The sequence below is a fragment of the Phalaenopsis equestris genome, unplaced genomic scaffold (genome assembly GCF_001263595.1).
Source record: "Phalaenopsis equestris unplaced genomic scaffold, ASM126359v1 Scaffold000002, whole genome shotgun sequence".
Classification (NCBI taxonomy): Eukaryota; Viridiplantae; Streptophyta; class Magnoliopsida; order Asparagales; family Orchidaceae; genus Phalaenopsis; species Phalaenopsis equestris.
In genome coordinates, this window is record NW_018164444.1 from 65964399 (window position 1) to 65975116 (window position 10718).

At 33.3% G+C, this 10718-nt stretch overlaps 1 protein-coding gene across 1 annotated transcript in view; it reads left to right on the forward strand.

Moving 5' to 3' along the window:
• The first annotated feature begins 3358 nt into the window (after window positions 1-3358).
• The window catches only part of LOC110039431 (calmodulin-binding receptor-like cytoplasmic kinase 2), a 12159-nt gene continuing 4799 nt past the window's right edge, over window positions 3359-10718 (forward strand). Inside the window, exons 1-4 of the mRNA XM_020744486.1 lie at window positions 3359-3730; window positions 3921-4168; window positions 4240-4408; window positions 4539-4628. Of these exons, the coding sequence (XP_020600145.1) occupies window positions 3487-3730; window positions 3921-4168; window positions 4240-4408; window positions 4539-4628 (751 nt within the window). The 5' untranslated portion in view covers window positions 3359-3486. The remainder of the gene's footprint in view (window positions 3731-3920; window positions 4169-4239; window positions 4409-4538; window positions 4629-10718) is intronic.

The following is a 10718-nucleotide window of genomic DNA, read 5'->3' on the forward strand; positions in this document are numbered from 1 at the left end:
AGTAAAATCCACTGCAACTCCATGAAAGTAGACAATTTGTCAAACCATGTAAATCTGTGTGTTCTTTTCTGGTGTGTTTCTGGTGTGTTCTTTTCTGGTGTGATTTTTCTCGTTTTATTTTTCGCTTCGTCGATCGTTCTCCTGTTTGAATTATAGATATACCACATCAACTAGTATATATATTTTATCTCCCGCAACAAGCTCCAGCTACGATGGCTCCATATAGTGGGGGCAACAAGTTCTTCTGTACACGATCGATATAACTCGAAAAAACTATGTAACTCTTTCCCCTTCTGTGAGACAAAGACTTGTATATGTAATCACGAACTCATAATGAATCATTTCAACTTGGTTAAGCCCCGTGATTTTTTCTCTTTTTTGATTTTTTACGTAAAAACTTCTTGTGTTTCTATCCGTCAATTTTATATTTAAGTACGTGTTAGATTAGTGTACAAGACTAAGATGATAATTCATTAATCTATCGCTCTGAATTCCCTAGCACACGTTAATTTTATTTTTACTTACATTATTATATGGACCCTTTTTCTATATTTGGATATAAATAGTTTTTTTATAATTTATATCCGATGTTAGTAGAATATATTTCAGTTGTGCAAGATCTCTTATTTTTTCTTCTTCTACAATTTTAATGTTAGCATTTTGTCTTCGATTGACTATAATTTTTTTTTATATAATTTTATGTGACAAATTATTTATAATTAAAAAAAACATCAAAATTCTTACTCAATGATACGAATATTAAGTCAAACCACACCGCTAATAATATCTGTAAATTTTGTAAATAACATTATTATATGAAAAATACAGTTATCAATATATTTATTCAATAATAGTTCAATCGAACTCAATAATATATTTATTAATTTATATCTATCAAATTGGAAAGAAAGTTTAAATCCGGAATCCTTTTTAATATGAAAGTATTCATATGATTAGTTTTGATGCGTGTTAGAAAGTTCGCGAAAGTGGAGTAATGAGTTATTATCTTAGTGTTGTTGGAGAACCTGAAGCACACTCAAGTAATTAAAAAGAAGTAAACAAGAGGAGAGACCTAAATTTTTACGTGAAAATTTCTGAAAAGGAAAAAATTTTCGATGTGCATTGATGTACTATCTTCAGAAGGGGGGTCGTTGCACCGACTTTTGGTGACATTGCATCGTATGTGGGGTGTGTTGATACACCGTCATCGATATATGTCATTGCACCATAATCGTGGTGTATTATTACGCCTTCTTTTGAAGTATGTCATTACACCGTATTCGAGGTGTATTCTTACACCATCTTTGGGAGGCATTTTTGAACCATATGTGGGGTGCATTATTACACTGTCATCGGGTGTCTCGTTGTATCGTATTCGAGGGGCATAATTACATGGTGTAATGTACGACATATTGTTTTGTCGAATGCTTCACTTTTCTGCAACATACACTTAGATTATGTGACACACATTGTGACTCTGAAAGAGACTTCACTGCTAAGAGCAGATGATGGTTGATGGTGATCGATGGCAGAGGGCTGTCGACAGTGGTAGGTTGTGGTTGACAGTCAGTTGTCCACAGTGATCAACTATAAGAGCGAGAGGAATTCACCGAATTTGCGTGCAAAACTAATGTTGAACTTTAGCTCCATCTCCAAGTTCCAGTCTTTTTTTTATGGCTTCATGTCTCCCCTTCTTTCAAGAGAATGGTGAAGCTTTATTTATAAAGTCCTTATTGCAAATAAGGAAGGCACCCAAGCTACTCTGATCACACGACCTCAAGAGGTTCTTTTGATTGAACTGTGTTTAGTGAACATTAGAGTGTCTTAAATGATGTCATAATCGAGCAATCTTGCTCTTTTTTAATTCATTTTGTCGAGACGCTTGATTTGAATATAAGCATGTTTGATTTAAAATCATTTTAATGTTTCAATTATACAATGAAAGCTTTCAAAAGCGGTTTGTTAGTCTGATATGGGCTTGTTTTGATTCGGGTTGGACAATCTGATATCATTGAGTCAATCTTATCAAACCAATTAGTTTGATTGTTAGTTTATTAAAAGCAGAGTTATAAAAAAATTTTAATTGAAGTTCAAATATTGTTTACATTAAAAATTATCTCAATATTTATATGAGATTCATGCTGATTCCATATTAAATTTGATTTTCCCACACTCATTTGGCAATGTAATTGGGTCTTGCTCACAGGAAAAATTTTCTATTCGGACTCCGGATGTAGCTCTACGTGCAGATCCAATAATATGCGGTCACGTGTGCTACATCGCGGAAGTTACTTCAAGGATGTTGAAGTGGATCTGAAGATGTTATTTTGGGGTTATTGAAGAAAAACTCATATATTTAATTTCATTACCCCAAAATAACTCAAAAATAACTCTGAAATAATCTCTGTAGTTCCATTACAATAACCCTGAAATAATACCGCAGATATTATTTCGGGGTTATTGAACTAAAATATTTAGGTTTTTCTTCAATAACTCCAAAATAACCCAGAAACTGATATTATTTCAGAGTTATTGAATTGGAACCACAAATGTTATTTTGGGATTATTTCTAGGTTATTTCAAGATTATTGCAGTCTGATTTCATTTTAATATTTTCTTAGATGGGTCCGATATAACGATAATACATATGGACTTCCAAAGTCTGGATAACGACTCAGATGCAGCGAGGAGGGCAGAGGTGTGATTCCTCCCCTCCTCCGCTGCATCCGAGCTGTTGTCTGGACATCTAGATGTCCATATGTAATATTTTTTTCCAATAAAACACACATGATGATATATAAGGGTGTAAATGAGTCGAACACGAGTTGAGCTTCGTTTATATTTCGAGCTCAAAAAGTGTGTTCTTGTTCGGCTCATTTGCTTAGCGAGCCGAACTCGAGCTGTTCACGAACAAAGAGTCATTTTGACAACCTTAATCACGTAGTCATTAGATATTAAAGATTGAGACAAAATTTAAAACATCATTTGAATCTAATTTAATAATTTTTATTATATTTTCTTTATTAATGCTTTTAATTGATTATAAATCTTTGTAGCTCTATAGTCAACTAAATTTTTAAAAAAGACTACTCATCAGATATATATATATATATAATTGATTAGTAGTATTTCGTGCCAAAACAAGCAGAACACGAACGAACAAATATTGTTCGTGTTTGGCTCGTTAACTTAGCAAATGAGCCGAACACGAGCTTCTTAACGAGCCGAACACAAGATGTTCACAAGCAATGAGCCGTTGACAGCTCTAACGATATATTATTGGGAGTGCGCACGCAGAGCTACATCGGAGACCACACATAAATTTTTTGGTTAGAGCTACAAGAACCGCTACACCTATTGCCGGATGCCGGATGGCGTGTTAACGGAGACCGCATCACAATAAAGCGGAACCTGCACCACTTGCCCGCTCGCTCAAATCTTTCCATCACTCGGTCAAGCCGCCAGTGTGAGAGCAAGTCACCGATCATGCCGATTCCCGGCTCTCCTGTAGCTGGTCGGAACCCTAGCTCCGTTGGATCAAGCAAGTCAAAGAATCGTGACTCGTTGAGGAGCCCTCTCTATTCTGTTAAATCTTCCTCCGACGACAAATCATCCTCTGCAAGCCGCAATCCCTTTGCTGTCGCAGCGAGGTTTTTCGGCTCATGCTTCTCCCCGGCCACGGGAAGATCGACTGACGAGATCTTCTCCGATGGTTTTAGATCTCCTTCGCGTAAGTTTCAATCTTTGCAATCCCCCATTTCTGAATACCAGGTTCCAATTGTAAGTTTTAATTTTGTTGGAAATGAACTGGGTTTTTCTTGATCATTCTTTTCTACTGCTCTAGTTGAGGAAAGTGTAGAGAAGGGATCCTTTATTTAATGAAAATTTGTGGGTTTTTTTTCTTTTTTTATCTATATTAGAAACTACATCAGCTTCGGGAAGTAATCAGGGAAGCTTTCAAGGTAAGGCGAGGAGGTTTTCAGGAAGTGGGATCTACAGTAGTTCATCTCAAACTGAGCCTGGAGGCATGAGGTTCACCATGGCTGAGATCAACAAGGCCACAAAGAACTTCTCCCCTTCTTTGAAAATTGGTCAGGGTGGATTTGGAACGGTGTACAAGGGAAAGCTCGACGACGGCATGGTTGTTGCAGTGAAACGTGCCAAGAAGGTAATGCTTGTTGATTTGGGATGTACTGGTAGAACATGATATTGAGTAATGTTGAGTTGGTGTATGTGCAGAGTATGTATGATAAGCAATTAGGGACGGAATTCCAATCTGAAGTCCAGACTCTGGCAAGAGTAGAGCATTTGAATTTGGTTAGGTTTTTGGGATATTTGGAGTATGATAATGAGAGGATTCTTGTTGTGGAGTATGTGTCCAATGGAACTCTCAGAGAACATCTTGATTGTAAGTCTTTACTTGAATTCTTAAAAATAATCTTTTTTTGGCAGAATGATGCATTAATTTTTAGCTTTTACTGGAACTTATTACTTTTGAAGGTGTGTGTGTTAGTAATTTCATATATGAGATATTGCAGGCTTGCATGGAAGTTGCCTTAATCTTGCAGAACGCCTGGATATTGCAATAGATGTTGCTCATGCCATCACTTATCTCCATATGTATACAGGTATGTTGAATGTTTTGGATTCATCTGGTTTTGTCTTATTGCAACTGACATAAAAATTTGATATTTACCCTTTTGGTGTTATAAACTCATACATAAAATATGTATTTTTTCTTTAAAAAGATAGTGATGGTGGTATTTTTGATGGGATGTTAAAGATTTAAGTGGTATGCATGTGTTTATGAATGTTTAGGAGTTAGATACGTAAATACATAAGAATTGTGTGGAATGCCCCGAATATAAATGGTTAAGTTTAGGAGCTTTTCATAGTTATGAGAATGGGGTAAATTAGCATTTTTTTTTATCTCTGCCTTGTTCTTGTTAAGATGATTTCATTAACTGAAAAATCTACACTTTTTAGTGAAACATTGAATGCATCCAATTATTTAGATTGAGAAGCACATGCTGGTAAATTTAAATTTTCTCTTATATATTTGTTGACTGTTTTGTTCCATGCATTTAAATTTTATTTTATTTATTTGACTGTTTTATACCATGCATATATAATAATTTATACATGTTCACAATTCAATATTGTAGCCCTTAAAGGGCTAGACTAATTAAATAAATTCATTGACCAAGAGTGTAGCACCCAAATTGCAACTTGTTGGCACAAGCTTGCAAATTTATTGGAGAAAACTTGATTGAAACAGTTATGTTTGAAAGTGGTTATCATTTTTTCATACAAGCCTTGATTTTTCAGCAACATATTAATATTTATCTATTTAAAGTGTTGATAAATTTTAAGTCCCTCCTTTAGACAAGAAAAGAAAGATCAAATTAGATGCATTAGAAGTGAAGGTAATAGTATTTTTGTTATAGATGTAGGCATCATGGAAAGTTGAAAAATGTTATTTTGAGAATATTTGAGAGTTTTAATGAAGCAATTATTTTGGAAGTCGTAATTTGGAAATTCTAGATTCATTGTTGGTCAAGCACAAATATGGGAGGTATTATGGTTGCTAATTCTCTGAAATCAAATTTGAAAACCAATGAGGAGGCAGACAGGAATCCGTAAATTGATTTTATGATTTTTACTTTAGATAAAGGTGGCAGCAAGTAAACCTATTAAATTATGGAATTCGTTAATGTCATCGCATATCATCGTATCTTATAGTTATCCACTGCCATAACCGCTAGTTCAGTATATGAAAGCTCAGCTAGCTGCTTAGTTGGACCCATGGCTTGCTTGTTTTACTAATTTCCTTTGGAAGAAGAATAGTGTTCATTATTATATTTTCTTATATTTGTATCATTTTTTTTTGCTTTTCCTACATTATTGGTCCTTATTTCCTTATAAATAATGCAATTAATTGTCTGTTTGGGTAAACTACTTTTTGGCAGCTTTTTCAAAAAGATGTCGTTGAAATCTGCATTTTTTCATCGGTTATAGTTAGGTGTGGCCGCAACTTTCTATTTGCAGTCTGACGTTTTCAAAAAAAAAAATGTCATAGCCACTACAGTTTTTTGAACGTCAAATTGTTTTTCAACAGCTGTAAATAAGCTGCGGCTATCCCAGACAGAGTCTAACTTGGTCATTATGATAAGAAAAAGTGCTTATTTATCCTCTATGTTGTTCACAAACATCATCTTTCTCTTTTTCAGCATGTTATTGAAGACATCTACTTTTACTTTTCTATCCATGTTTAGTCTTTAATTTTTTTATCTATTTTCATCTTGGTAATGGTTAAGCATGGAATGACATTAAATAGAAGCTTCTCCTCCGACATCACCTCTAGTTATGAAACAATCATTTGTGGCAACATTACTAGTCATGAAAGTGTTTATGGGGCATAAGCTATACTGGCAAGACTATATTCAACCAACCCAGTAAGTTATAATGCTCATTGTGAGAGAAGCAAATATAATTATCTCATAAATGCGTCCTGTTTTCCACTATAAAAAGATCAAAAGAAAACTATGATATTGCAAAAGAAAAATGCCTAAACAATGAAAATACTATGAAGTTACTTAAAATTAAACACGATCACCACAATCTTCAACAAGGTGATCGAAAATCACTCAATATCATCATTCTTTAACTAGGTATTGGCAAGAACCTTAAGTCTGTGAAGATCTAGTTTCAAAGTGTTTTGGAGATACAACCAAGTATCAAAACTAAATGAGAAAACATGATAAATTTCTTCCTGGTAAATAAAAACCTTAATAAAGTTTGAAGGGCTTCGAACAAAATGGCTTCCGTATGCTTAGGTAGTATTCTCAAAAAAATTTAGGAATAGACTCGCTAAAGGATCATGTTAATAAATCAATGTACTCCAATTAGGATTGTAATTGAACCAACTCGAGTTGGGTATGTCATGGATTGGATTTACTTGGCCATAATATAAATTTCTCATGTTCGGGTTGAGCTTGAGCTTGTGATAAGGTTCCAAGAGATATTCTTTGGAGAGTTCTATAAAAGAAAGGTATTAATTTGATTTATATTCAGGTCATTAAAGATATGTATATTAGAGTTCTAACTTGTGTTGAAATAGGAGGATTGACCTAGTATTTTCCTATTTCAGTTGGATTAGATCAGGGATTGGCTTTAAGCCGATATCTTTTTGCTTTAGTTATGGATGCTCTTACCAGACATATACAGGAGGATGTACGTTGTTGTATGCTTTTTGCTGATGAAATCCATCTTGTGGATAAGACTAGAGAAGGAGCTCAAGAAAAACTTGAATTATGGAGGTCTATATTGAAGTTTAAAGGTCTTTGTTTGAGCATATATAAAACTAAATACATTGAATATTATTTTAAGTAGTACTCTAGTGATAGAGTTGTAACTATGGATGATCAAATCATTAAAAGCTGTGAACATTTTAGATATCTTGGGTCTATTGTTCAAAGTGATGGTGATATTATAGATGGGGATGTTATTAGTAGAATTCAGATTGGTTGGTTGAAGTGGAGGAATGCATTGGCCTATGGTGTGATAGAAAAGTACCGCTAAGATTTAGAGGAAAAGTTTATAAGATGCTGGTGAGAGCTGCAAGGCTTTATACGCGGAATGTTGGCCTTTAAAAGAGAAGCATAAAATAAAGTTAAGTGTTGTTGAGATGAGAATGCTTAGGTGGATGAGTGGCTTGACATTTAGAGACAAAATGCAAAAAGAATCTATTCGTGAAAGGGTTTTGGCGTAGCTCCAATTGCAAACAATATTAGAGAGGGTCGTTTTAGATGGTTTTGGTGTCATTAAACGTTGACCATTCGAGGATTCGGTTATGAGAGTAAATGTTTTAGATTCAACTTATGTTAAGAAAGACAAAAGTAGACCTAAAATGGCTTAGATATATTGTATTAAAAACGATCTTAATCTGTAATAATTAAATTAAAATATGACACTCAATAGAACAAAATGGAGAAATGATTCATGTAGTTAACCCCACATAGTGCGATAAAGGCTTGTTGCTCTTGTTATTGTATCATCATTCAATTTTGAAAGATTTCGCGCCAATTGCTACGATTAATTTAGTCCAAGTTATTCTCTCTCTAAATGTTAATTTGGGCTGGCCTCTTCATCAATTATATGCAAAAAATGCTGTCCTAAATAGTGATCTCGAAGATAAAGCATATATGATTATGCCACCTTGATTGATACCATTAAGAATAATGTTTTCAAATTTGAGAAATTATTATATGGTCTAAAGCAATCGTTAAAAGTTTAGTTCGATAGATTCTCTATCAAGATCAAGAAGCATGAGTGCACACATAAACTTGTCGATCACACCCTATTTGTCACGGAATCATTCACATGTAAAATTATGATCCTCGTTATTTATGATGATGTTATTATCTTAAGTAGTAGCCATAAAAAGAAAGTAATAGTCTTAAAAGGATCCTAACAAATGAATTTGAAATAAAAGATTTTAATCTCTTAGAATATATTTTTTGTAAAGAAATATTAGATCAGTTAGTAAATTATATTTTGGATGTAAAAGAAATTGTTATGATAAGATATGAACTTGCTAATCTACTATTACCCTAATGGTTTATATATAAATAAAATTTAGTCCAAAAATAATTCTTAGCAGGTGGAAAAAGAAAGATACTAATGACTAATTGGAAATCTAATTTATCTTTACCTTATCAGAAGCTTTTTTGTTATGGTATATAGTTTGTGTATGAATGCCCCCATCGAGGATTATCTTGATGTTATTTAAAAGTTACTAAAGTTTCTTAAAGGGTCACCAAAAGGATATATTTTCAGGAATCAAAAAATGAAAATAATATTAAAATTTACACTGATATTGGTTAGCGGCTTCTATAATTAATAAGAAATCAACTTAGGCTATTACTTATTTGTATGGAAAAACTTGTTCGCTTAAAGAAGCAAGAATAAGTGGTTGCAATAGAAGTAACACAAAGGCAACATTTACATCATTAACCATAGAATTTGAGAAGTAATGTAGCTCCAAAGACTTATTCAAGATCTAAAAAACTATTTTAAGGAACCAAAGATGATGAGGTGTGATGACCACATAATAATTAATATTGTTAAAGATTAAGTCTATGATCATTGTCTAGACATATAAAGATTGATAGACATTTTAAAAAATGAATTGAAAATTATCAAAAAGGTACATATCTCTGCAACATCTCAAATTGCCTATAGCCCAGGGAAGCGTTTAATTTAATATAATTTGATAGCTTTACTTCCAAGAGGAATAATTAACATATGTTTCTATATTTGAAGGGGAGTGAAAATTCTCGATCCATGGGTGATTTCAAAGAGTTCTCAAACACAAATTTGGAAGGTATTATGGAATCCAATTTGGAAATCAATGAATAGATAATTGGTAATTAAGTTAAATATAATAGAACTATCCTTTCATGCTCTTTATGGATTCAAATGAGGGCCAACAATAGATAATTGGTAATTAAGTTAAATATAATAGAATTTGAAAGATTAGGTTGAATTTCACAAAATTAGGATGATAAATTAATGAATGATTATGCTAAAAAAATAGTTAGAATGACTCCTATTAATTATACGTTAATTGAACATAGATTTTGGTGGTTTGAACTTTGAACATGTACAGCAAACATTGAAGAATTCATTGCTCATCAAGAATCATATATTTGCTATGGAGTGTAACTCACTATTGAGGTCATCTAGAATGAAGAATAAGGAATGACAGTGCCTCCAAAGAAGAAATTTTCACAAATTCGAGGAGAAGCAAGGTGATCTTGATGAGAGGGGTAAAAATAAATTGAGAAGAATCTTACTCATCCATTCCATAGGCTAGCTCAAATTGAAGGCAAGTGAATAAATGGGAGATTGGAGAGGAGATTGCCATCTCCAACTCACCTTGCACCGGCTATGACTCCATTGAGAGTTTCTATGATTGAGATTGTTGAGATTATTCAGAGTAAAGAATATTTTAAGAATTTTACAACAATGAAGGCAGATAGTCAACTGTGTGATCATAAGAAATTTTGCATATATCATAGAGATCACTACCATGATGTTGAAGAATGCCATCATCTAAGGAGCTTAAATGAAGATCTAATTAAAGTTGAAAAATTAAAGGCAGACGTCTTTGGCATCTTCGGAAATATTTTTTTTTCATTATGGAGAAGTCATTATAAGGACGATTTTTCCTCCATACATGAATTGTTTTGATTAAGTTGACTCAAGTTTCTTCTAAAAATGATCAGCCGAAAGGTCATTTCAGCAAATTGCTTCTTTATCTCTTCAAAAATAATTTTCATGCCACTAAACTTTTTCCTTCAACTCGCCAAACTAATTCTGCAATTCTATTAGTTGAGTTGATAATTCGTCCATTTCTTTGGCATCAACATTTACTTGTGGGGTAACTTGAGCGTCATAAATAAATTATTAGCAACTTTTTTAACAAGACCGTTGGTGTTTTGTGCATTTCAGGTACTTGAGCTCCTGAAGGGGTCACCATACTCTTCTCAATAACTAATTGCATATTCCCTTCATAAGGGATATCCACAAATAATACAATATCATATTCGACAAGTACAACAAAATCTATTAAATTTGAAGGTGCATTCTTATATTCAATTAGACGAGCTCACAATTGGAGATTCAGAAGTTTCAACAATTGTAAATTCAGCAGG